Below are 25115 nucleotides of genomic sequence, written 5' to 3'. Positions count from 1 at the left end.
GCTTTATAAATAAAACTGGATTGGATTGGATGAGTTAGACTCAGTTTGCAAATATATGAGCACCATTCTCATTAAAATGGCAATTATCACAGAATTTGACATAAAAACAACAACGGTGGTATTTTTCTTCTACAGTAAATGATTTATCTTCTACTGCATTTATAATTTTCTAACAATCTACTTTATGTCAATAGTGTCAAGTCCTTGCAGTGAACCCTAGTGAACACATACGGTATGTATGTGTTCACTGCAGTCTCTGGATTCACCAGTGGGCTGTGCACTTCACAACAAAATATCTCAGTGCTTTTACAAACCAAAGCCACTCACATACGAACATTTTTATTGTAGACTTTGTTTGCTGTAAACAAGTGCACATGCTTGACGTCACATCAAACAGTGATCCAAGTAGAACTGGCGAGAGGTATCTAAAATGTAATATGTATATATATGTGTGTATATACATATATATATAGACACATATACAGTGTATACAGTGTGTTGCATAGTACATAGTGTTTGCAGAACTGTGGCGCAGAGGGAGGGTGGTAAATATACACCTCAGTGTTTCTGTGCAGGAATGTGACGACTCTAAATCTTAATCCTCGGAATTTGTGAGGGCACAAAGCTGATTGTGTGACCTCAGGCTTGACTGCCTGATCTCCCCACGGCATTACCGGGAAAACAGAGCATTCCCTGACACGTGTGAGACTCACCGTCGTCTCGTCCAGTGCCAGGTGATGCATGAAAAGCAGCGATGCTGGCCGACGACAGAAATGATGTGACATTATTTGTATTCATTGGAAAACAGGCTCTGTCCAGCAATACTATCAGACCTGACTAAGGGAGCGTTTGCTCAGGGGAGAGTGGGGACGAGAAGCATCAAACTTCTAAGCAAGCAGATTTTTCACTTGTGAGACTTATCGCGAGCTTTTCAACCTGTTTGCAGCCGTCTCACTTTACTAACACAATGCTGCCGTTGTCTCTGACTGCCCTGACATAAAGCTAATTACTTCCTGTGTGCAGTGTAGGAACAGTGCTGGGTGACACGAGATCTAACCAGAGAGAGAGATATGGATCTGATAGGCTTAATCAGAGTTGTGTGAACAATGGTTTGAATAGAACATAGAACATTATTTATTTTAACTGAAAGTTACACTGTACAATTTTATTTTATCATTATTATTATTTTTATAAATAGGACACTCTAAATTGACCATAGGTGTGAGTGTATCAGTCCAGGGTGTACCACACCTATCGACCCTCATGTGGAGGATGTAGGGTGAAAGGTTATAGGTTGCCCGTCCATCATAGGGCCACACGCATCCACTCTCACACGCACAGTCAATTTAGAGTATCCTATTTAACCTAATTCCCAAATCTGCATGTTTTTGGACCGTGAGAGGAAACCGGAGAACCTGGAGAAATCCCACGCGCACACGGGAGAGAACATGCAAACTCCATGCAGAAAGACCCAGTTGTTCCAACCGCGTCACAAACCCGGGGTCTTCTTGCTGCAAAGGCAAGAGTGCTAACATCCCCAGAATGTTTCATCGAAATCCTTTGCTCAAATCCTTTGTTATGCTGCCCAAAAACAGATAAATAGACAATCATTCAAAAACATAACCTCCTTGGCAGAGGAAACAAACGTACGTTTAAGAACTATTCTTGTAACAGCAACAACAAACTCATATTTTAGCTTCAGGCAGAGAAATCTAAAAGGCTGAGTTTGGAGTTATTAATCCGTCTTCACCTCAAACCCCCCGCCCCCCCCCCCCCCCAGCCCCCGTGTTCTCTTGTTGCTGTCCCCCTCCTGGCTGGCATGTGTGTAGAATAGAAATGTGTGAGGCCTTTTGTCCCGTGGGTCCCTGCCCTCACACTGGACTAAAGGAGAGTGCAGAGAGCAGGTTTGTCTGTCCGCTCGGCCCCGACATGCAATAGCAGTTTTATCAAAAATAACTTCCTCAGAAGGTGTTTCATAAGATAATATCTACATGACGACACAAATCCGGCGTTGGGCGGGAGCATGAACCAGGATGAATTTTTCAATATTCCTATCAGAATAAATCTGCTTAGTCAGAACTAATGAATTTACAGCTGTTCACTGGAAACCGGTTTTCTCTTTTTCACCATGGACTCAATCTGAGCTGAGCAGGCTGAGACGACAGGACGCTGGCGGAGATCACACAGGTACGCTCGGATTTTTATAGCTCCTCTGTTTCCAGAAAGCTTTACAAACGTGTGAGTCTCAACACACAGGAATGTTTTTTTTTTGCAGTAAAAGTAAAAGTTGATTCGCCTGCACTGTAGTTTTCTTATTTTAACCCTTAGAACACAGAGCATTTTGGCTGCTTTTTTTTTCCAATTCTGTGTTAAAACGTACAGTATATACAGAGGCTATAATCATTTTCACCAACTATACAAACACACCTGAGCAAAAAGTACACATAATGTTTAAAATCCGATTGAAAGAAATTTGGAAATACATCACAGTGTTTATGAACAAAAAGAAAAGACAAAAAGGTCTATTGTGTGACTTCTGCACAATTTTTTTGCTACCTTAAAATTTTTTTTAAAATGAATCATAACTTTGACTCAACACATAAGAAGTTGATAAAAAAAACTATTTTTTTAAAGCCTGAATATGTGACCATAAGAATAACTTGTTTAGAAACTAATAGATTTCATCTGCTTTTCCTGCAGTGTCCTGAGCGCTGGTACCTGCAGATCAACACACAGCAGAATGGAAGCAGCCGCAGAGGACGGAGACAAGATGGACAGCCGCCAGGCTCTGTGTGTCCCCAACCAGACGCCTCACAAACATCCCAGCATCTCCACTCTCAAAGTACCCGAACTATCAATACTCACCACTTCTCTCTTCCTCGTGTTAATGTGGCTTTATTTATTTATACGATGAAGTTCATTCTGTATGCACATCGTCTCTTCCTTTCACCAGTGTATGCTGCATGGATGAGGCAGTGACCTTTGACCCTGCATTGGATTAGCTGGTATAGATACAGGATAGGTAATTGCTCAAAAGGTTGATATAGTGTATGTAAAATATGTACGACCATAACCTTTTGCATTTAAGAGGGTTAACGCAATCCCCATTCAAAACAGTGTGGAGTGAGGTTGCCACGACATGGAAACATGGAGCTGCATTTATACCTGACATAACACTGTTTATGCTCATGCACAGACATAATTGCCCCACTATATGTTCATATGGAACCACTTCCACATGTCAGGAACAGGTGAAGATTAAAAGCAGCAGCAGCGGTGGAGAATTATCGCATGATGAGAAGAAACAACAAGCCAAAAATAACCTAATATAAACATGTTATTCACGTTAAATGTCCACGAGAGAGAATTAGCTCATTTTGGATTAAACTCCCTTCCTGTACAATTTTCTCTCGGCTTTTAGCCGGCTGTATTTTAACGCATGTTCCATGCAGACCCCGATTAGCTTGAGGCTTTTAAGATTATAGGCGGCAGTCAGCATTTCTGACCAACGGCTGCAGCATTATTGGGTGCCAGTATTTCAATTTACCAAGTTTCCCTCACCTCTGAAGACGTATCTCTTGATCATTTCAAATTTGAGACGCACATCTGTTTGTGAGAAATTGAAAGTTCTTCTAAGAGAGGTCCTTTCCCCCAAAAGTTGGTGGAATCAAGCAAAGAGCAGATCTCCTCTTTTTCCCTTGTTTTCAAAAATGTCAGTATTTCCAACTCCCTACTCCAGTTATGCCACATTTTGTCAAACACTTTAGGCATCATCTGTGCGCTCAGATTTGCCTGATTGCAGCACTACACAGCAGACACCATCAGCAGCTGAATGGGACATTTCTTACAAAACACATCTTATCACGCCGACTGCGGCCAGACGTGCAAACGTGACCATGCTGCACGGGTTCAGGAAAAAGTCAAGTTTACTGAGGCGTAATCACGCAAAAAAAATTAAACTGCAGAGTCAAAAAAGGTTTGACACTTCAACACAGAGAGAATAGAGAACATGAAAGCAGATTGATGGGACATCTATCTACAATCTGTGAAAGACGAGTGGAGACTAGAGGAAAAAATAAAATGAGGTGAGAGCAGGTCCTTTGCACAGCAACCATTTTGAGATGTAATAGCAGGAAAAGCACAGGTGTTATTGATCGAATGATGGCTCATAGTTCATAAAAGTCAGGAGCGGTTGACAGTGAAGCGGCATGTACCCTTAAATTAAATTAAAGTTGAGCATTAAAAACAACACAGTATGTTTAATACTTTCCTGAAACATGCAGGATTACACTTAATGATTCTGAAGTGAGTCATAAAGAAACTGTGGGGCGCCTCAAAATCACACACAGAGTAAAGCGAGCAAGTGGAGGAGGTGGAGAAGCTTAACGATTATGCCGTTGTAGCATGTGGTCACATGTCTGAGAACTGAAGTAGAACCATTGGTGCATTGACAATGTATTGGTGTACTATCTTTACTAACATTTCCTCTCCATCTTTGTTTTCCAGTTGTTTATTGTGGCGCTGTCCTTCGCCTCTTTCTCCAAGGCCCTGGCAGGAACCTACATGAAGAGCTCCATTACTCAGATCGAGAGACGCTTTGACCTCTCCAGCACACACGTCGGACTCATAGATGGCAGTTTTGAGATGGGTACCACCACTGTTTATGTGTTCCCCTCCTGTATCAGATTCACTTTTGTACCTGATAATAGTCTGAATAAGTACATTCGTCTTCTGCTCTCTTCGCTTCACTCTCTTGGAGTTAGGCAACTTGTTATTCCTTGCCGTGGTCAGCCATTTTGGTGCAAAGCTGCATCGTCCAAGACTCATCGCTGCGGGCTGTTTCCTCATGGCTGTGGGCTCCTTACTCACCGGCCTGACTCACTTCTTCATGGGACGGTAAAATAACATCACACACAAAACAACAAAAATCATCCACCTCAGTCAGATCACCACAGTGTTTTTTTTTAAACAGATATAAGTACAACACAGTCATCCAGGTTTTCCAGAATGACAGCGTGAACACTGCTGCCTGTGTCGATCCTCTGAAAACAATGGAGGAAGCACCTGACGTTCAGATGGATCCTTCTTTAGGAGACAACAAAGGTAAGAGTGTGGGATTTCTCTGTGGATAAAACACAGATCAGTTACAGTAATGGAACAGCTGCTTATTGAACAATCTAACAACACTACTCACTCAATCACATATTTCTGTGCCATCTGGTACAGCAACAGCACAAATAAGCTATTAGAGCTACAAAGAAATAAAAATTGAATCTTTCGAGAATAAAGTCGTAATATTATGAGAAAAAAGTCGATTAAAAAAGAAAAAAGATTAAATCTTTTTTTCTTTTCAGTTTGGACTTAATACTCCTAATACAGACTTCACTCGCATAATCCACACAGGACTGAGGCAGAAAAGGCTCCACTGTCGTGTATGTTTCTGCAACACTGTCAATCAAAAACTGGTTCCGCCTTTCAGACAGTTCCTCCAATCATCGGCCCATTGTCCGAGACCGCCCACTGCTCCACTGACTCCCAGAGAAGCTGAGCTTCCCTGAAAGGAAGTGACATTTTTACATTTTAGGTGAAAGAAACATATTCAGTGCCGACCCATAGAGAAAATGAATGCGAAGGCTGCTACGGGAATAGGAAAATCACGTAAGATGATCCGTCATCTGTGTTAAACAGCTGATTCTGAACTTGTGACACGTTCTAATCGCGTTGTAGCGCAGTTTTAATATTTTTTTTGCAGTTGTTGTTTTTTAACAGTAGCCCAAACATTACCTGATGCACGTGGGTAAGAGAGCAGATGTCCTCCAATGTTTTACAATCTGCAGCCTCACCACTAAATGTCATTAATTCTTACACTCTGGACCGGAAAGTACAGTCTTGTTCTATGTTAGTCTGTAAATCCAAACTCATTGTTCCGTATTGAAGTCTTTACACATTATAGCGATTAGGGTTTATCAGAGGATGACCTATCATACCACTGCCATCTCCGGAATTTCCCCACATCAACAGAGAGAGAGGGAACATAAACAAGGAGTGCATACTTGAACACGAAACCTGGATATAATCCACAGCAAATGAACAGCTTTCATTTAACAGTCCCTGGAATGCACTGATCCTGGTGTGACCTTTAAAGCCTCTCACCTCACTCGTGCACATGTATATGCTCAATAAGTATCTACGCCAAAGCTGCACAACTTGAGTGGGTGAAAAGTCAGTACTCCCCTACATCTGAACTCGCAGTCCTATAGAAAATAACGTATTTATGATAATAATCTCCATTTTGAGCATATCTTTCCATTTATTTTTTACTATTTTGAGTATTATTCTCACTAACAACATATCATGCACCTACATAATGCTATGAATTAGTGCTATTTAGCTGTTATTGTTATTTCCTCGGTTGTATTCAAAAATCTCATGGTGTTGCATTGACACTGTGACAAATGTGTGTGTGCGTCACTGTGCAGTCTGTATGAGAGAGGCTGGTACCAACATGTGGATCTATGTGTTCCTGGGAAACGCCCTGCGAGGAATCGGAGAAACCCCAGTCACTCCTTTAGGCATCTCTTACATCGATGACTTTGCTAAACCTGAAAACTCACCGTTCTACATTGGTAAGGCCATATTGTTGGTCGTGGGATTTAAAACCAATACCTTTACTTCTTATTTACCGTTACCGCCTTATTTCTGGACCGCATCATATACAAATTGTTTATCTTGTGACTGTTTTATTATTGGCAGCATGTCTCCAGACCATTTCTTTCTTGGGCCCCATGTTTGGTTTCCTCCTCGGCTCCTACTGTGCCAAACTCTATGTCGACATTGGATATGTTGATATGGGTGAGTGTGATGCTTTTGTATTGTGAGAAATGCAGAGCGCTGAAAACATTGTGTCGCCACTGATTTTTAAAGCAATTATACACTTATGGGTGGTTTATTCAGGTACTCCAGCTTCCTCCCACGGTCCAGTGACGGTCCGGTGACGGTCCAGGTCAATTGGACACTCTAAATTGACCGAGGGTTTGAATGTCAGAGTGAATGGTTTTGTCCTGAGATGGACAGTGTCTAGAACCAGATCAGAAAATTGGACATGTGGAGGATAAAGCAGTAGACAAAGAGTTAGTAATAGAGAGACGCAATATCAATGTTACAACCTGGAGACACTACAAAACTTGGCTGAGGCTTAATTAGACTCCATGAATTAAGCCGTTGTTTTGAAATAATAGCTGGGTGTCAAGTATTTTAACTTCAATTAAATAAATGGCAGATTTGCAGCAGACATACCAGGAAAATTCTCTTTTTCCTTTCATTCAGAAAGTGTGACCATCACCCCTAAAGATGCTCGCTGGGTCGGTGCCTGGTGGATGGGCTTCATGGTGTCCTCTGCTCTCCAGCTAATGTCCAGCATCCCATTTTTATTCCTGCCCCGCTCACTGCCGGCACAGGAGGAGGACAAGAACAAGCTGACGACAGCACCCAAAATCCAGGATGGGAGGAACAGTGGCCTCAACAACAACAACAACAACAACAGCCACAACCCTAAATTGACAGACATTGCAAAAGGTATTCTTCATCTTCTTCATGACAGTAATGAAACCTATTTGCGTTGACTCAATGTCCTCTCACAGGGTTTCTTCCATCACTGAAGCGCCTTTTGGGAACTCCTGTTTATTTCCTGCTCCTTTGTGGCAGCATCCTGAAATTCAACTCCTTAATCGGCCTTTTCACCTTCAAAGCCAAATACATGGAGCAACAGTTTGGACAGTCTGCGTCCAGAGCTAACTTCCTCATAGGTAAAGACAAAACGTTCTTTTGTGTGCCTGTACTTGTTGCTCCAAGTGAGATGCACTGCACATTTACACATGGTCAAGAGCCGGGAAGATTAGATGTCAAGTAATGGACAAAATGACCTGAGGAAGAACTGCCCACCACCCTCATTTATCATGTATAATATGTAGGTTATTACTAACCTAACTATTATGGGTCATGTGGTAAAGGAAGCCTACATTTTATGCATGATTAACCATTAAAATTCTTCTAGAAACTTCTTTTAAAAACATGTAAAGCATTTTACAAAGATAGAACAAAGTTCTATTTCCTATGACAATTACGGAATCCTGGATGTAGGCTTTCAACAACCCAACCATTCGACTTATGTTTCCTAAACCTAGGCTAACCAAAAGTGAAAAATAAAATAAAAATACTAGGGATTGTAGTGTCTGCCAATAGTTTTTCTGTATTTATAAGAGAAAATATGACAAACCAGTCTTTTTTCCTCAAATAAATATAGCACTTGTTCAGGAAAGTTAATGGGCATGTTAAACTTCATTTTAATTTGAAATTGCAGGGAAGCCTATGAGATAGATATTGTTTGGGAACCAAAATAAAAAAAGCCGATGCCTCTCATTGAGAGGCAAAAAAAAACCGAATTAAGACAAGGCTTAGTGTCTGATTATAATTAAATAAGTAAATGCATTTACAATTTGGCATTGGGTTAGGGTTAGGGTGTCCCATGGCCAAGTGTGCAAGACCTCGCACACTCGTGTCCAGTATTCAGAGCTGTGTGAGATTTTCTTCCAGGTGTATTGAACCTGCCAGTGGTGGCAGTGGGGATCTTCCTGGGAGGGCTGCTGATGAAACGCTATAAACTGAGTGTGGTGTCTGGAGCTCAGCTCTCCTTTGCCACTTCCTTCGCGGCGTACCTCCTCCTGCTGCTGCAGTTTGGCACCAAGTGTGACAACATTCCTGTGGCGGGGCTCACCATCTCATACAATTGGTCAGTGGTGAGGTGTGCATTTAAACGACGACAGCTTTGAAATAATACGCACGCGGATAAATCACCTTTGCCCCGCAGGACGCAGAGTGTGTCGCACGACAGGGAAATGCTCTTCTCGGAGTGTAACACAGACTGCTCGTGTTCAGCAGAGGAGTGGGATCCTGTGTGCTCAGACAGTGGCATCACATACATCTCTCCATGTTTGGCTGGCTGCCTCAGCTCCAGTGGATATGGCAAAAACACAGTAGGGCGACACACAAGAACACACAAGTGTACACTGATGACTTTAAACCTGCTAATCAGACAGGAAGAGGAGGATAAATGGTTATTTAATTACTAAGTATGTAGGTTTCATACAGCGCCACATTTACACAAACATTGTTTATGTGAGATGTTGCCTTAAGTCCATATGTACTTAAGTGTGTGTGTGTTTGTCCTTCTTTACCAGGTCTTTCACAACTGCAGCTGCGTGTCTGCCTCCTACCCAGCAGGCAGCAGTTCATCAGTAAAGCTGGGACAGTGTCCTCACACCAAAGACTGCGGCCGCAGTTTCACCTCCTACATGGCCGTGTCTGTCCTCAGCTCCTTCATCAACTCTCTTGGAATCACACCTGGCTACATGGTCGTCATACGGTCTGTGCACCAAACATGCAAACACTGACAGTTGGACAACATTCTTCTTTTTAAATGGGATTCAAATGATGTGGTGCACTTTTGTAATTACAGATGCATCACGCCAGAGCTCAAATCACTTGCGCTAGGTATTCAGACCCTGGTAACTAGGACTCTAGGTGAGTCCCAATCTTACTTTTTTGGATAAATGTCACATTTAATCTAGTTTGAGTGACTCTGACTGCCAAAATAAAAAATAAATAAATAAAAATAAGAATAAATCTATTCATTCCATCCTAAAAACATATATTTACACACCACTCGCCCATTCATTTCAGTAGTTTTTTTCCTAATTTGTCTAAATTCTTGCATTTCATGGTTTATTGCTGCTACATAAATAAAGCTTAACTTACTATATTTCAGTGTTACAAAATCTAATCAAATCATGTCCCCATGTGAAGATTTTCCTCACAATTCAAAACATATAATTAAATAATGTAAAGTAAAGTAAAAAATGTAATAGGTGAAATGAATATTTCACCTGCTGTAAATAGTAAATAAAATGTAAGGCATTAAACACCAGTAACCACTATATTAAAATGAAGTGTCATACTAAAGTAAAAAGATACATGACAGACTTAAAGGTTCAGTGTGTACGATTTAGCAACATCTGTTGGTGAAGTTGCAGGTTGCATCTTAATCTCCAGCCGTAACCTTTATGTTCCAAGCATGTAGGATAATCTATAGTAGACATTAAAACTCATTTTGTCCATTAAAAACATGGTGGACAAACATGACAGCCTCTATAGACAACACCCGGCCCTTTTGTGAAGATAAAGGCCTCATTCGGTGGTAATGAAAACAGCGATTCTTGCATAGGTAATTGTACTGCACACACACACACACACACACACACACACAAATCTGTATTATTATTTAATTTTCCATCTTTACCACAAGGGAAAAAATCACCTAGATCTTACACACTGAACCTTTATCCTGGTTCCTTTTTCCTTTGTTGTCAAAGACTTTATATCAAGATTTTGATGTGTGATAACACAAAATGACTTTAAAAAGTCAAAGTAAAAGTCTTAAAGTCAAGACTAGAAAATCTCTATATAAATACAGACCATTACCAACTCTGATTTTATTTGGTAGTAACGAGTAACAAAGATAGTTGGAGGAAATGGATTAAAAGTAGCTAGTTACAGATATGTGAATTTTGTACTTAAGTACAGTAACAAAGCATTTGTCCTTTGTGGTTTTGAGCAGTTTTTATCTGTGTCCGCAGGTGGGATTCCTGCACCAGTGTATTTCGGGGCTCTGATTGATTCAACTTGCCTGAAGTGGTCATTCAAGAAGTGTGGAGGCAGAGGCGCATGTCGCATTTATGACTCAGATATGTACAGGTATGTCACATGCTGCACACGTGGAAATAGTGAATATGTGAATGTTAAGATATTATTACATGTATCTATTTTAATTTTATTTTTTCCAGACACCGGCAGTAATGATTGATCATCCTTTCTGTCCATCTTTTGTCTCTATTTTTAGAATAATCTTCCTGGGTCTGATCACTGGCCTCAGTGGTTCGTCGTATTTATTCATCATTGCCGTCATCATCCTCCTCAAAAGACAGTTTCGTAAGCTAGAGCAGGGAACGGCGACGCGGCAATCAAAAGCGTCAAAGGAAATTGAACTTGAGACCCCATCAAACCCCACTGAGGACCAACCCGGTGCTCCTAAAACTCCCAGACTGCCTCACACACCAAGAGTGTGGGTAACAATGGCAACTAAAGTGGAGGAGGAGGCAACACACACAAATAGCACACAGGAGGAGCAGCACTCTGAATGCCTGACCACTGTTGTGCTCTCTCCTCCTCCTCCTCCTCCTGCTGATGGAGCAGCGTTAGAGTTGCATGGACTAAACCAAGAGGGGGAGGAGGAAGAGCAGAAAGATGAGACAAATGCACATGTTGAAAAGGAGAAAGGAGAAGAGAAGGAGTTAGACAAAGAAACACCACACAGCAAAAAGACTCATGATGCAGAAAACTAACATGTCAAAAAAGGACCGTCCATGGTTTCAGAGGCACTGATTTTTTTGCTTTGGACTAAGACAAACTCTATTCTTAGAGCAATAATGACACACACCCAGAGTCAAAGGTAGAAAGTGTTTTCCACACTTACTACTAAACAATTCAAATGGCCGTCTCCTCCGTGTGTAACTGCATTGTATAGCATCTGCATGAGAGGCTCAGACTAAATGAGAGCTATAATGTAAATGTTTTAATGCTATGGACACAAACATGTTTATATTCTCCCCAAAAGTAAAAAAAAAAGAATGAGAATACTTCAAATGTACAGTGTATTATTATTACTTAAAGCTGCAGTAATTGATTTTTGGGCCATTCGGAATGAGCACAACAGCTGTATTATATTACAATACAGCACATCATAAAGTCGAGGAGCAAAGAGTGGTTTCCTACAACTTAAATCTATTTATACTTGTGCGTCTTGGTACAAGTTGTTGGTCCAACTACAAATTAATAAGTTAAAAGGTGACGTAAAGCTCCGTAAAACGAACAGGAAGAGTAAAGTAAAATTCCCAGTGTGTTTATATGAACAACCTCTTCCATGTTACACATGGTCCTTTTATCTGCTGTGTTTTTGTGAAACTGTTGATACAAGTGGACATAGTTGAAAAAATGCCAGTGCATACTTAGCATTTTTTGGACCGTTTTTGCACATTCAGAGATAAATACTCAAAACATTCAGAGATAAATACTCAATGCTCTATTGTAAATATGTTTTATACATTCAAAATGTAACGTATACACATACATACACACTATGAATGACACAAACCAACAACCTTAATGACCAAATGAGCGGTTGAAAAAACGATCCGACATCTCCCTTCCCTGTAGGTCTTGGGGATGTCATGTCTTTATGTGTGCACCTGTGGGTGTGTACTGGGCCACAAACACATTATTAACATGCATGAGTGCTCCTCTCTACTCATTCAACCCAGATGTCTGTGCTGTGGACGGGTTTCTGTGAACCCCGCTGGTGCAGATGCTCTCAAATATGAGCAGTCATCAGAGGCCACAACACCATTACCTTTACGGGCACTGGCAACTTATCTACTAATCATTCCCTGCACGTGACATTTGATCCATTATATGTCCAGTGCGCGGGGGAATGGCAATAAAGCCATATTAATTTTGTGTATTGGACCTCTCAGCAGCACTGAATGTGAAAATTTGTGCAGCAGCAAAATTACTGCAAGGGCAGGAAGCAGTTTATGAGCACTTTCTTCAGCCATACTGTATTTTAAAACAGAAATAAACCAGTTTTAAATCATTCTGATCAAAACTATATCACCGTATCATTGTACTGTAGATGCTGCAGATGCTGCTTTGTGTGAGAAGCTTTCAGGAGGTGTTGATCGGACCTCTGTGGGTTTGGGGGTGCGACGTGTCCATTAGGACTACTCTGTGGTAAAAAACCACCTGCACTTACTGTAACGGCAATTCCCCCCATCCACACAGATCATCAGCCAGAATCGTCGTCACCACATTAAGAATCGTGCATTGTGATGGTGATGATGAAAGTGGCGGTCGTAGTTATCAATTCCATTTTTACAGCATGGTTTGTGTGTTTTTTTACATACATTTCTATAGGGAATACATTTTTATGAGCACTTCCCTAAGTGACGGCCACTGCACCATGAGGATTAGCAGCTCATTTTCTATTCAGTCCAAACAAGTGCAGCTTCTATTGAAAACACATCCGTTTGAATTCTTGTTCTGTGAGAGAGTTTCCAGAAGAAATGGGATTATTCCTCATGGGAGCGTCCTGGTTTTGCCACTGATTTAAAGGAGTATTTTACCCTGCCATAACTAACTGTTCAGCCATTTGGTGGCTGCAGATTCAATTCTTTTAGTCTATGTTAGATAACAGCAGCCCAGATTAAGCACAGATTAAGCAGATATACGTGAAATTTTTTGATGACCTGACAGTTCTAAGCCAAAACTCCTTCTCCTTGTATCTCAGTTTGGATCATTCTCCAAAGGGAAAATGATCCAAACCAATCATAATAATGGCAGCGACAGTGAACCAGGCGATCATTTTGTGTGATTTTGTTCTGCCAACTCTTACATTGCACATATTGATAAGCAGCTTTGACACAGAAAATGCAGGAAACATAAATTTAAAGTAATTTTTTGGCATGCACTAATTCAGGTCACAAGTGTTAATCTCATGTTTTACCATTACTTCATTACTTTCTCAGTTGTTTATGACATGTCCCATCAAAAATAATGAGACACCGTGCATTATTAATGATAATTCATCTTCAATTTATTATTCATCATCGATGAAGCCCAGTGGGAGGCTACAAGGCCAAAGTTTGATGACCTAAAATTTCATTAGTCTCAAGGTAAAAGAGGGAAGAGAGCTTTTCACGTTGACAGTCTTCCGCTCCCCAGTGTGGGTTTATGGTGGGTCACTGATGACGAACGACGGTGACGTACAAATATGTGTGTACGTGTGTGTGAGCAAGTCATGTCAAAGTTTGCATTATTGCGTGATCAGGTTAAAGTGTGCACATTATGGTAAAGTTGAGGGTGTGTATGACATACGGTGTATAAGACTCTTCAGGTCTTCCTTACCCCCCCCCCCCCCCCCCATCCCTTTTCATTCTGTGTAAATGAAAATGCACAGCTATATTTGGAGAGAGCTGATGTCACAAGTGGTTTGAGCAGAGAGCCTATAACTGTTGCAGTCGTTTGGTGTGACAGACAAACCCTGGACTGCTCCCGCGACAGACTGGGATCTGCTGGCTGCAAAACAAAATATAAAGTAAGTGCACTTTCACTTAAAGGCTTTGGTCTTTGGTGTTCTCAGCGCACCAGCGTCTAAATCTTACATTTACTTTAATGGGAAGGTACAAAAAGGGAGAGCAAAAAAGTACACATGTTTTGTTAGGATATCTACAGCTTCGCCTTTTCTTCTGTCTCATGCTGTGAGTTAATATATAACACGAGGGGGCTTCTGTATCCCTTTTTTAAATTCAAGATCCAGAAGTGCCTTACAGCATGTCAGTATGTGTCAATGTTCTCTGTTTGTAATAATAATAATAATAATAATAATAATAATAATGACTTAATATCTTTGCATTTTGGACTGATGTGCAGTCAAAACAAGCAGTGACATCACTACTGATTCTTTGAACTTCTCTTTTATTGAAGTTGTTTTCTGACATTTTACAGACTGATATTTTCACATTGATGATTATGGGCTACAACATTTCTTATAAGATTTAATTGATGCAACGAGACAAAAAATTTTGTTCTGTCCTTAGGTGGAAATTAGACTGTAGATAAGTGAAAATGACATAGATTTGACAATAGTGATTTTCAATGTTTGTACTTCTTAGATTATCTATTGATTATGTACCAATTATTCATAAAAGTGTTAAATCTTTGTGCTGCAAGATTACTGAAAAAGTCTGACTAAAAATGATTTTATCAACTCTTTTGCCTGATCAGTCACCTCTAACAATGCAATGCATTTACTGTGTTCATCCAGCTATACTCGCCCTTCACTATGTACCACCTGAGGTTGCCTGTGCTTCTGCTCATGCTGCTCGTTTTGCTGCGCTGTGTCACCGCCGCTCCACACTACAGGTAAATAACTGTGAGATCAAATCAAACGCCAGCAAAAACTAGTTATTGTGAGAATTTTGTAAGAACAGTGAGGTAAGCAATAGTTAACATGAGGTTAACCTGCAGACAAGCAGCTGGTTATCGAGGAAATTGTGTGATTAGAGAGGCTGCTCTGTGTGAGGAGCACCAGGGCAATGATGTATAGCTTGACTGTGGGAAAGTACTTCATTGTTCATCTCAGATGGAGCAAAATTGCCACTTTTCCTGCTCATACTTTGAACTGGTGGATGTTTTGGAGAGGCTATCAGCAGCTTTCAGTGTGAAACGGTTTGACCCTTTCCCCCCCCTTCTGTGATTCAGGTACTTCAGTCCCAGCTCATCCAGCGAGCAGGAAAGTGCTCTCCCAGACAGCGAGGGCTGGTTGCCTCCTGCGCTAATCTCGAACCCATTCCTCAGCCTTATGGGTACACGGCCACAAAGAGGACTCACAGCTATGAACAGGTAACAGCAATGACTGCAATGAAGAGGGTCTTGGCCAAGACAGGCACATTCACCAGCATTCAGCAAAAAGATTTTGGGCAGTGAGATCAATTTAAAACACTGACAGAAACATTCATTCTGTGAGACCAGTTCTTTAAGATTCTTTTGTTTTTATTGAATGTGTTGTCTTCTAGCCACCACATAGAAAAGAGGAAGTGCAACACAGCCACCTGCGTCACCCAGAGGTTAGCAGACTTCTTGGTTCGCTCCAGTAACACCATCGGAACGGTCTACGCGCCGACCAACGTGGGATCAGCCACTTACGGCAAGAGGAACCTACTGGAGCCTCCCATCTATCTGCCTCTTTAGTGCCAAAAGTGGAGTTCACCCAACTCTCTGATGAGATAACCAGTCATCTTATATTACAAAGATTGTAGAATGGCATTAATAATTGATGGCAAATATGGTGATAATGAACAGTATCATGTTCTTCTTTATTTTATACTTTAAGAAACAGTGCCTTTAATTTAAACTATCAAAGTCAATGTATATTTATTTTAAAAGTGTGTGTGTTGTGGCTTTATTGGTGATGTACCACACTGGCATGTTGTGAATATATATACATATGAAAAAAACACCATAAATACAATAAATAAAATAAAGCAAATGTAAAGCCATATTAAATGAAATTTACTGTTGTTTTGATAATGAAAATACATATTTAAAAAAACTGAATGTGCATCAAGTCTCATTATTGACAGTTTTGAGCTTAGAGATGTATTTTGTAAGTTGAATCTTATGTAAAATGTCCATTAACACAGTTATTGGTATTTTAATTTGGAATATAAATTTGAAATTCAAAGTTAAAATGACTTGCCATCATGTTTTCATATACACATCTTGCCCACCAACTTATAAAGTTAAATATTTCTTCCTCTGCTTTCCTCGCTTTACGACTGCAAAGAGAGCGTCTTCCTAAAATGTATTTCAATTTTTCTCTATAACTCTATTACATAATACTTAATATGCTGATGTAGTATGAGAGGAAATATTAAATAAAAATCTGCTTCATCAGGATGGTGTGAATGATGCACAGAAACACAATATATCAGATGTCCAGCTCCCGTTCAACCCACTTCAGTAAAAAATATAAGAATATAATTTACAACTCAGTTGGTTGAGACTACAAGCACCACATAGTTTAGATATCAGTGATGCTGTTTTATGATATTGCTATTAGTGTTTTTTGTGTTAATGTTGTGTAAAGATTCACCAGAACATCTATTGATCTTTTGCAAACAAATCGTTTGCCTCGTTTCTGATTTCAAATGTTATGACAAAAATATTATTGGAGCATTGTTTTCCATATGTTGCCCTCCTGCCGTTGACGTGATGAAAACGGAGAGGAGAAGAATGACGCACGTCATTAACCTGCTTTTGATTAGAAGTGACCCAATCATCTCAGACACTGACAGCAATACTCCCATGCATGGTTAACACCGGCATAAAAGGTTTTCAAAAATAGAACAAGTGCCAGCTTTTGCTGATGAATCCAGAAACAATGCAGCCATTATCTGCTGAACACCCTGACAGGGGATGGGGATCATGTCAAGATCTGTCGCCTGTGTGATGTAAAATCACAAATGGCATTGGTACTTCAGCTGTTATTGGGTGGCGAGTTGTTTATCACTGCAGTAATGACTGCTGATGCATGTTTTGATGGAATTTTGGGTCTGATTCTTGACCCGGTGGCTGCGTTCAACTCTGACATTAAAGGTACAATTGTGATCCAAATATAAACAAGGGGGGTCAACCGGGCAACAAAATTCAGAAAGGAGGACTGTGACCTGCTCTAACCACTAAACTGATTTACAGTGCATTTGATGTAGGGAGTAACATAAAAAACAATGAAAACAACCAAAGTAAAGGCTCCATTAAGACTGCACACACTTCAATCTACAGATGTACTGACTCTCTCTATATTACATGATTTCATATTCTATTCAACATGTGAAAACAAGAGGTTTGGGCATTTATTGCAGGTGTAAAGTAGACCTACATTAAATAAGTAATGTAGGTCTATCCATCTAATCAAAAATCATAATGGTTATACATTTAGCTTGGTAATGTGTTGTTAAAAGAACACTGGGTTTCTAAAGGTTATTGTACTGTTGCTTACCCTCTGATTCACCCCACATTCCTAAATTAATTAAGAATATTTGCTTTATTAGCTATTGTTGTTTGGACTACTCCAAACTGTGTTGCTCATAAATAATATACCACAATATGCCTTTTGCACAGCAGCCTCTTTTTTACTGAATACTTCAATCTTTAATTAAGTGAAGTTAACTATTCTCACTTGTTTGTAAAGATAATAGGCGTCAAAATAAAACAGTAACCACACTGCTATACGCAAACATACTTAAGCGCGCCTCGCTTGGTGTGTCCCCTGCTGTTTGCCGTAGTTTATTGTAAACACGGAAGTCTTATTCACTCCTCATGTGCTGATGGCATATTTTGCCAACTATCTATCTTCTGAAGTATTTTAAAGCGTTTCGAGACTCAACATTAACAACCCCGTGTTCATCAGCGTGTCTCTGCTTACTGTAAAATACACTGCATTATTCAGCAAACGTATTCTTGCTGTTGGAAAATGCAATGCAGCTACTGTTAGCAAGACAGCCCGTTAGCTTAGCTTTGTGAAATGGCAGCTAAAGCAGAGAAAACGTTTACTTTTTTGGTCGTGGGAGGTGGAATCGCGGGTGTGACATGTGTCGAACAGGTAAAAATGAAGTGATATGGAACATATTAGCTCTCTGCTCTGAAGAAATATTTTTATTAACTTATTGTATATACAGAGGCTTTACTCCTGCAATGAATGTAATGTTGCTACTTAAAACAGAATACACAATCTTTGTTGACAGCTGTCATCCCAGATCCCGTCAGCTGAGGTGGCTCTGATTACAGCAGGTCCCCACATCAAGGCAGTGACCAACTATAAACAGGTGAGGATGATGATGATGACGATGATGAAAGTGATATTTTCCTGTTGTCTCATGTATGTATTATAACTACATACAATTAATGTTTGAAAGTGACACATGAAGGAAGCATAACTTGATTTAGTTTTACTGGACATGATATTCACACATATAATGTGTGATCGTTTTATCAAAAGAGAACTGAAAGCTTAATTTTCCTTTCTCTTTACTATAAAGGTGTCAAAGACACTGGAAGAGTTTGACGTCGAGGAGCGACCATCCAGTGTTTTGGAGGAGAAGTTCCCCAACCTGACTGTTATTCACTCTGCTGTCAAATCCCTTCACACACAGTCACATGTAAGTAGGTGTTTTTGCAGAAAGCTGTATCATTAAAAAATAACTTTTTATCTTGCAAATATGTGACTCTGGTTTGTTTGCTCAATTTTACCAAATCATCAATTGTAGTCTATAATTGTATCATATAATCAACTGTATTTATGTTGTTATGATGCAGTGTGCTTTGTGTTACATTTTAAATGGAGCTGCTATTCCAAAGTGATGCAAGAAACTTTTTTGTCTAAGAAGTTATCTATCTATCTATCTATCTATCTATCTATATATCTATATATGTGGCTACATGTAAAAATAGTCATGTAACAAGCTTTAATTAACTGTATTTGGGAATTAAATCATGTTTGAAAATATGACCTTGCCAAAGATCTCATCACAGGCTTCTTGGAGACTTTATCTATCTTCTACTGCCACCCTGTGGACATATGACTGTCATTACAACATGTGGTCTAATGAACCAAGACTAAGAAAACAGCTATTCAAACTAGGTGTTGCAGGTAATCACTATCTCCCTTCAATTATTTTTTTTTTAACTCTTCTCAGTCTGTGGAAACTGCAGACGGACGGGTTTTTGGTTATGAGAAGCTGTGTATCTGCAGTGGAGGGAGACCTAAGCTGCTAACTCAGGACAACCCTTATGTCCTGGGGATACGAGACACAGACAGTGCTCAGGTATGGCCACATTCCTCTGCTTGTTTGTGCTGTTTGTGACAGAACTGAAAGTGCTTTCATGCAGTAGTAAGAAACCATTTCGGTAGTGAAAAACAACATCCTTATGTTTAGCATATGAAGAAATTGATCTCTTTCACATTTTTAGGAGCTGCTGTTTGGGGAAGGAATTGTCTGTTAGGCTGTATCATACTTAAATATTGCCTCATAATAATAATAATAAGAAGAAATACACTCCCTAACCATTGGTTACAGCTGGACAGTATTCCAGTAAGACAACAGCATTAGTCAGAGAGGTGTCTTATTTATTTCATATACCACATGTACAGTAGGTAAATATAAAGGCAAAAAAGACTAGATGTACAGATTAGTACAGTACATTTTTTTGGTTTATGAACAGGCTAAAACAATTAAGTGAACTATTGAAATTGATCCTTAAACTAAGAACAAATGTATTGCTTTTTATTACAATAGATAGTGCAATTGTACCAAATGTTGTGACCACAAGGTGTATGTGTGGCAAAAGATTGGTGGACATGCTTTTAAAGGCCTTATCTTATATGAAATAAAAATAATAGAACCCCAAAATAATTTAGTCTTTTTCCCTTTCCTGTTACCAACTTTACATAACTGCAGGCTGTCGGGTAACATTTTTATTAACAAAATCCAAAGTATATACTGAAAATATAACCTTCTAATCTGAGTGTCTTTTAAGGTGCCGTATTGATGCTTACTAGGTTTCTTGTGCTTGTATTTCAGGAGTTCCAAAAGTTTTTATCAAAAGCAAAAAGAATTGTTGTTGTTGGAAATGGTGGCATTGCCTTGGAACTTGTGTGAGTAGCCAGTAGAAACATTTTTCAATATTCAAGCATTTTTCATCTGATATATTAGACATACTGCAAAGTCCAAATCATGCACCAGAATACTCAGAAGTCAGTGTTAATAAATGTGTTTTGTGCAGATATGCGGTAGAAGGCTGCGAGGTGATCTGGGCTGTGAAGGACAAGGCCATAGGAAATACATTTTTTGATGCAGGAGCAGCACAGTTTCTCATTCCATCCCTTGAGGCAGGCAAACCAGAGAAAGCTTTTCCCTGCAAGAGGCTGCGCTACACCACAGAGGAGCCAGCAGGTGGAGCATTACAGACCTTCACTGCAGGTTGTCACCTCTTAGTTTATCTCTTCTTTTTTATGCTGCAGTGGAGTGTTAGTACGTTGTGTGCTCTAACTCTAAAACACTCTTCACTCATGCGTATAATTCTCAGATGGACATTTGCGAGGGAAAGGTACTGGTCCTCCAGAACCTGGCAGTGCTCTTGGCCCAGATTGGCATGAAGGAATAGCTCTCAGAGGAGCAGAACAAGTGAGATAGGAATGTGTGTGTCAAACTTGTGTCCATCTTGACCTCTTCTGTTTGTTGTTCTAAAGTGTTTCCTCGATGCTGATGTGTGCTCAGGTGTCCCGCAAAGTTTCAGTGGAATACCAGTGTGAGGTGGAAAAGATTTTTACCTCTGAGGAGCTGCTCAATTCCCAACAGCAAACACTCACACCTGAGAACAGTGAGAACTAGATTTTCTGCTCAAACTTGTTCCTGTTTTCCTATGTGTTTTTTTTACCTCCACCTTTTCATCCCTGTGTCTGTCTTTCTTCTCAGATGGGTCCTGGCCAGTTTATGTCCAGCTGACCAATGGCAAGACATTTGGCTGTGATTTTGTTGTCAGTGCCACTGGTGTCGTGCCAAACACTGAGCCATTTCTCCAAGGCAATAAAGTACGTAGGCTCATCCACATGCAAAAAGAATGATAGCTGTAAGCCTGCCACTGCCAGCAGCGTAAGCTAATTCTGGGAACATAGTTATTTTGAAGATGCTAGTCATTGTCACATGTCTGACCAGCAGGCTTTTAGATGTGTCGGTGCTATTTGTTTAATCTGTTGATTATATTCTCAATTTCCACAAATGTCTTTTGACATCTATAAATAAGGAACAAATCATCCAGAAAATATCCAGATTGAAGTAAACGTAATTGGAGTATAAATAATACTTTTTTTGTTGTAAGTTTGCACTTGCAGATGATGCCGGGCTGCAGGTAAATGACTACATGATGACATCAGAGCCAAATGTCTATGCTGCCGGAGATGTTTGCACAGCCGGCTGGGAACACAGTGAACTCTGGCAGCAGGTAAACCAAAGTTCTTACATAATTTTTCTCTTCTGAAGCAACTGCCTTCATAATTGCTCACATTGACAACATATTTTTTTTGATTTTTTTGTTTTTTTTTTAAAGAAGATGCAATTCTCATACACTGCCCACAACATTTTAATGCTATTTCATTAGCTTTTAATAAAAGTACAAATCCACAAATGTGAGTTGTCAAAAGCTACTAGACTAAATATATCACAAATGCATTCCCTTTAAACATTGTACTTGATTTTTTGATAGCGTATGCCCGCACACAGAAACACACACACACACACACACACACACACTCACACCAGTGGCGTTTGCTGGTCCTTCCCTGGAAGTGATGATTTTGCCGCATTTGTCCAATCACCGTCAAACTCACGGCAGTGAAAAAAACCTATTTTGTGCCATCCCATATAAAACAGTTGAAGCTGACCTTCACGTGGTTAAAATCATGTAAGATGATTCTTTATCCGTGATAAACAGCTCATTCTAAACGGACCAGTGACACGTTCTGATTGTGTTCTAGCACAGGTTTAGTATTGAAATGTAAATACAACACAGTACATACCATAAACTATATCATATATTATAAGTGATTTTGTTCTGTAAAAAAAATTATACTGTGTGTACAATCATGAGAGACTAAAAATGCATTCATCATCATTTATTTCCTTTCCTATATCTTGAAATAAATCTGAATCATGTGTGTTGTGTCGTGTGCAGATGCGTTTGTGGACTCAGGCCCGTCAGATGGGCTGGTACGCTGGCCGCTGCATGGCTGCACATGTCCTGTCAGAACCAATAGAACTGGACTTCTGCTTCGAGCTCTTCTCACACATTACAAAATTCTTCAACTACAAGGTACATGGCATCGTAACTGACATGTTAATCATCTACTATGTAAATGACTGAGTACCATATTTTCACGAGTCTTCAAGGTCATTTCACAGTGGTACATATTGTTTTCTGGGCTTACTCAACACTGTCTTCTGGTCATTCCACAGGTGGTCCTGCTGGGAAAGTTTAATGGGCAGGGGCTAGGGACTGACCATGAGCTCCTGGTGCGCTGCACCAAAGGCCAGGAGTATGTTAAGGTGATACTGAGTAGTAATTAATATATCAATCATATCAATTACAAATGGCTGTTTTACCTTTTCACCTAATATGAGGTGTTGAATCTCCCTGACGTGATATGTATTGTTCATTTGGTCAGGGTAACCCAGGGTAACCCTAACCCTGTCCCTTAAAAGTGGGTCCTCTTATAAAAGGTTTGGGAAACACTGATCTCTCGAGCCGACGTTGGTAATTTGTTGCATTTGGGAAGAGAACATTTCACCAGCTGGGGTAATTCCCAATTCTAATTAAGTTCACTTTCAATTCCCCACTGGTTACTTTAGGTTTTGTGTTCCAGGTTGTCCTCCGTGGAGGAAGGATGGTGGGTGCCGTGCTGATTGGTGAGACGGACCTGGAGGAGACCTTTGAGAACCTTATACTTAACCAGATGGATCTGACCCCGTATGGAGAGGAGCTACTCAACCCTGACGTGGATATAGAGGACTATTTTGACTGAGTACCAGGACTATGGTTGAGACTTTGGAGAATACTGAACACTTCATTCAATCAGTCAGGCACTGATGAACATATCATGCCTTAGGAATATATAAAGTAAATTGGAGGATTTCAGCATTCTATCATTGCTGGTTCATATCTTTTTATTGTAATGAAAGGAAGTTAAGGAGCGATTACTAATGCACCTGTAAATTTAAAAACTACATTTTTGTATTTATTTATTTTCAAAAACAGGTACTGTATACTTGACTGAGAACCATTCAACAGTATGAAACAGTGGCCTGAATATGAAATACAATAAGACTCTTTTAAAATGTCCCTCTGTTTTGATAGGTGAACACTTCTCTGTAGAAGAATGGGGTATGGTCAACAATACTCGCTTGTAAAAAAAATAAAAAAGAGAGACAATCCTGTTGCTATGTTTTCTCAGTGACTCTTACTCAAATTACAACCTAAACGGCATGTACGACTCCTCCTGTGTCTCAGGAGGTATTATAACAATAGACATTGTCAAGCTCACATAATGCTGTCTATTTTAACAAAGATAGGTTGCTCTTGGGGATGCTATTATTTAGAAATCCACTTTTGTCAGGACACGAAACATAAGAAGCGGATAGAGATTTCTACACAAGATTTAAGTCACTGAAAGAAGCCAATCCCTGTTTCGACTTAAAGGTTTTTTGTTTTACATATTTGTGGTTTTTGGGCCAGTTTTTCAACTACAGGGGCCTGTTCACCCTGATGCAGCTGCTCAAGTTGCCTGGTAAATGCTACAGCAACATTTGTGGGGTTGTCTTTTTTTTTTCTTTTGCAAAGCAAGTGCTATTAAGATGAAAGATAGCAACACATGAAATAAACCCCTATAACAAATGCAGTATGTGCAGACAGTCCCCTCTTCTTTTGTCTTGTGTAGGAATTAGAGAATCTAATGGTGAGATTGTAAATTGTCCATATAAATGGCTTATTATGAAGCTATGAAAACCAAATGCTTTTTTAAGCAATGTGTGTCCTGAATTTAAGTAATGGCAAAAACCCTATTAAATGGACCTTAAAGACTGTCAGGAGTAAGAAGGGCAATAATTGTAAATTAAAAAGGCCTTTTCCCCCTGTGTAAGATGACACTTTCCATTGAGCTGCAGCAGTGGCCAGCAGGAAATGTGTGTTGTGCTGATTGCACTGGGCAGCAATTCCCTCTGTGTATTTGTTGCCTCGTTACGACCTTTTTTGGCATAAACACTGACCTTGTCAGGACCAGTAATCCTCATGGCGACCACAACCTGGTTCTTATGAGGCGGATCCTAATTTCTCAGGAACTGGTGTAGGGCAAATATTTTAATTATGGTTTGGTTAAAGTTAAAGTTAGGCATTAACTGGTTCTTGATAAGTTGTCCAACTGGATGGAAGTCAATTAGAGTCCTTAAAGTAATAGCTGCTTGAACCTGTGTGTTTGTGTGTACCTGCATGGGTGGAGAGCAGGTCACTGTTTACAGGGTGAGTCAGCACTGGACAGACCAGCACTTGTGTCAAGACGAAATTCAGAATCCCTAATGAATAAGAAGGCTGTGGAACACGGGATAATGAGATTGTGTGGGAACATAGTAATGCAAACAACAAGATGCATCATGTCATCACGATGTTCAAGGTGTCAATATTGATACAAAGTGCTTTCACTAATAGATGAAAAACCAGAAAAATGGGTTGGGACCTAGAAACACCCTCATCCACATAGGAGTCACCTGTTTTGTTAAAACGCATACAGATTTTTGTTTAAACCAACAGTAATCTCCACCACCATCAGCACAGCACCAAAT

At 39.9% G+C, this 25115-nt stretch overlaps 3 protein-coding genes across 5 annotated transcripts; all 3 read left to right on the top strand.

Moving 5' to 3' along the window:
- The first annotated feature begins 1900 nt into the window (after nucleotides 1–1900).
- LOC131456702 (solute carrier organic anion transporter family member 1C1-like) lies at nucleotides 1901–12183 on the top strand. 2 transcript variants are annotated; one of them, XM_058625242.1, is made up of 15 exons: nucleotides 1901–2187; nucleotides 2701–2842; nucleotides 4507–4648; nucleotides 4764–4896; nucleotides 4973–5103; nucleotides 6480–6626; nucleotides 6754–6852; nucleotides 7327–7575; nucleotides 7641–7805; nucleotides 8593–8788; nucleotides 8867–9032; nucleotides 9237–9421; nucleotides 9515–9579; nucleotides 10692–10809; nucleotides 10955–12183. In XM_058625242.1, exons 2-15 carry the CDS (start codon nucleotides 2741–2743, stop codon nucleotides 11454–11456), a joined length of 2400 nt encoding a protein of 799 aa, XP_058481225.1. In that variant the 5' UTR covers nucleotides 1901–2187; nucleotides 2701–2740; the 3' UTR covers nucleotides 11457–12183. The 2 variants fall into 2 exon arrangements, with proteins under 2 accessions (XP_058481225.1, XP_058481226.1); XM_058625243.1 differs by lacking the exons at nucleotides 1901–2187; nucleotides 2701–2842 and having other exon boundaries at nucleotides 4541–4648; nucleotides 4760–4896.
- A 2002-nt stretch (nucleotides 12184–14185) lies between these two features.
- Nucleotides 14186–16181, top strand: LOC131457056 (islet amyloid polypeptide). The gene is made up of 4 exons (XM_058625834.1): nucleotides 14186–14263; nucleotides 14993–15090; nucleotides 15430–15570; nucleotides 15744–16181. Exons 2-4 carry the CDS (start codon nucleotides 15011–15013, stop codon nucleotides 15916–15918), a joined length of 396 nt encoding a protein of 131 aa, XP_058481817.1. The 5' UTR covers nucleotides 14186–14263; nucleotides 14993–15010; the 3' UTR covers nucleotides 15919–16181.
- A 1833-nt stretch (nucleotides 16182–18014) lies between these two features.
- On the top strand, nucleotides 18015–24178 carry pyroxd1 (pyridine nucleotide-disulphide oxidoreductase domain 1). Of its 2 annotated transcripts, none has more exons than XM_058623529.1 (13): nucleotides 18015–18331; nucleotides 18474–18554; nucleotides 18768–18887; nucleotides 19425–19553; nucleotides 20310–20383; nucleotides 20512–20708; nucleotides 20815–20912; nucleotides 21006–21108; nucleotides 21204–21319; nucleotides 21607–21729; nucleotides 22459–22596; nucleotides 22740–22829; nucleotides 23147–24178. In XM_058623529.1, exons 1-13 carry the CDS (start codon nucleotides 18254–18256, stop codon nucleotides 23303–23305), a joined length of 1506 nt encoding a protein of 501 aa, XP_058479512.1. In that variant the 5' UTR covers nucleotides 18015–18253; the 3' UTR covers nucleotides 23306–24178. The 2 variants fall into 2 exon arrangements, with proteins under 2 accessions (XP_058479512.1, XP_058479513.1); XM_058623530.1 differs by having other exon boundaries at nucleotides 23133–24178.
- The last annotated feature ends 937 nt before the right edge of the window (nucleotides 24179–25115 follow it).

Source organism: Solea solea, chromosome 3 (assembly GCF_958295425.1).
Source record: "Solea solea chromosome 3, fSolSol10.1, whole genome shotgun sequence".
NCBI classification, from domain to species: Eukaryota; Metazoa; Chordata; class Actinopteri; order Pleuronectiformes; family Soleidae; genus Solea; species Solea solea.
The sequence above is the reverse complement of the archived record's forward strand: the minus strand, read 5'-3'. Positions and strand labels throughout refer to the sequence as shown.

What these genes read in the sequence shown, in the direction of transcription:
- LOC131456702 (XM_058625242.1), top strand. Translation starts at nt 2,741, where the DNA reads ATGGAAGCAGCCGCAGAGGACGGAGACAAGATGGACAGCCGCCAGGCT. An exon ending in AAACTCACCGTTCTACATTG is followed by an intron (nt 6,627 to 6,753) that starts GTAAGGCCATAT and finishes TATTATTGGCAG; the next exon opens with CATGTCTCCAGACCATTTCT. An exon ending in CAGAGCTAACTTCCTCATAG is followed by an intron (nt 7,806 to 8,592) that starts GTAAAGACAAAA and finishes ATTTTCTTCCAG; the next exon opens with GTGTATTGAACCTGCCAGTG.
- pyroxd1 (XM_058623529.1), top strand. Translation starts at nt 18,254, where the DNA reads ATGGCAGCTAAAGCAGAGAAAACGTTTACTTTTTTGGTCGTGGGAGGT. An exon ending in GGCATTGCCTTGGAACTTGT is followed by an intron (nt 20,384 to 20,511) that starts GTGAGTAGCCAG and finishes TGTTTTGTGCAG; the next exon opens with ATATGCGGTAGAAGGCTGCG. An exon ending in ATTACAGACCTTCACTGCAG is followed by an intron (nt 20,709 to 20,814) that starts GTTGTCACCTCT and finishes TATAATTCTCAG; the next exon opens with ATGGACATTTGCGAGGGAAA.
- LOC131457056 (XM_058625834.1), top strand. Translation starts at nt 15,011, where the DNA reads ATGTACCACCTGAGGTTGCCTGTGCTTCTGCTCATGCTGCTCGTTTTG. An exon ending in ACCGCCGCTCCACACTACAG is followed by an intron (nt 15,091 to 15,429) that starts GTAAATAACTGT and finishes TCTGTGATTCAG; the next exon opens with GTACTTCAGTCCCAGCTCAT. An exon ending in GGACTCACAGCTATGAACAG is followed by an intron (nt 15,571 to 15,743) that starts GTAACAGCAATG and finishes GTTGTCTTCTAG; the next exon opens with CCACCACATAGAAAAGAGGA.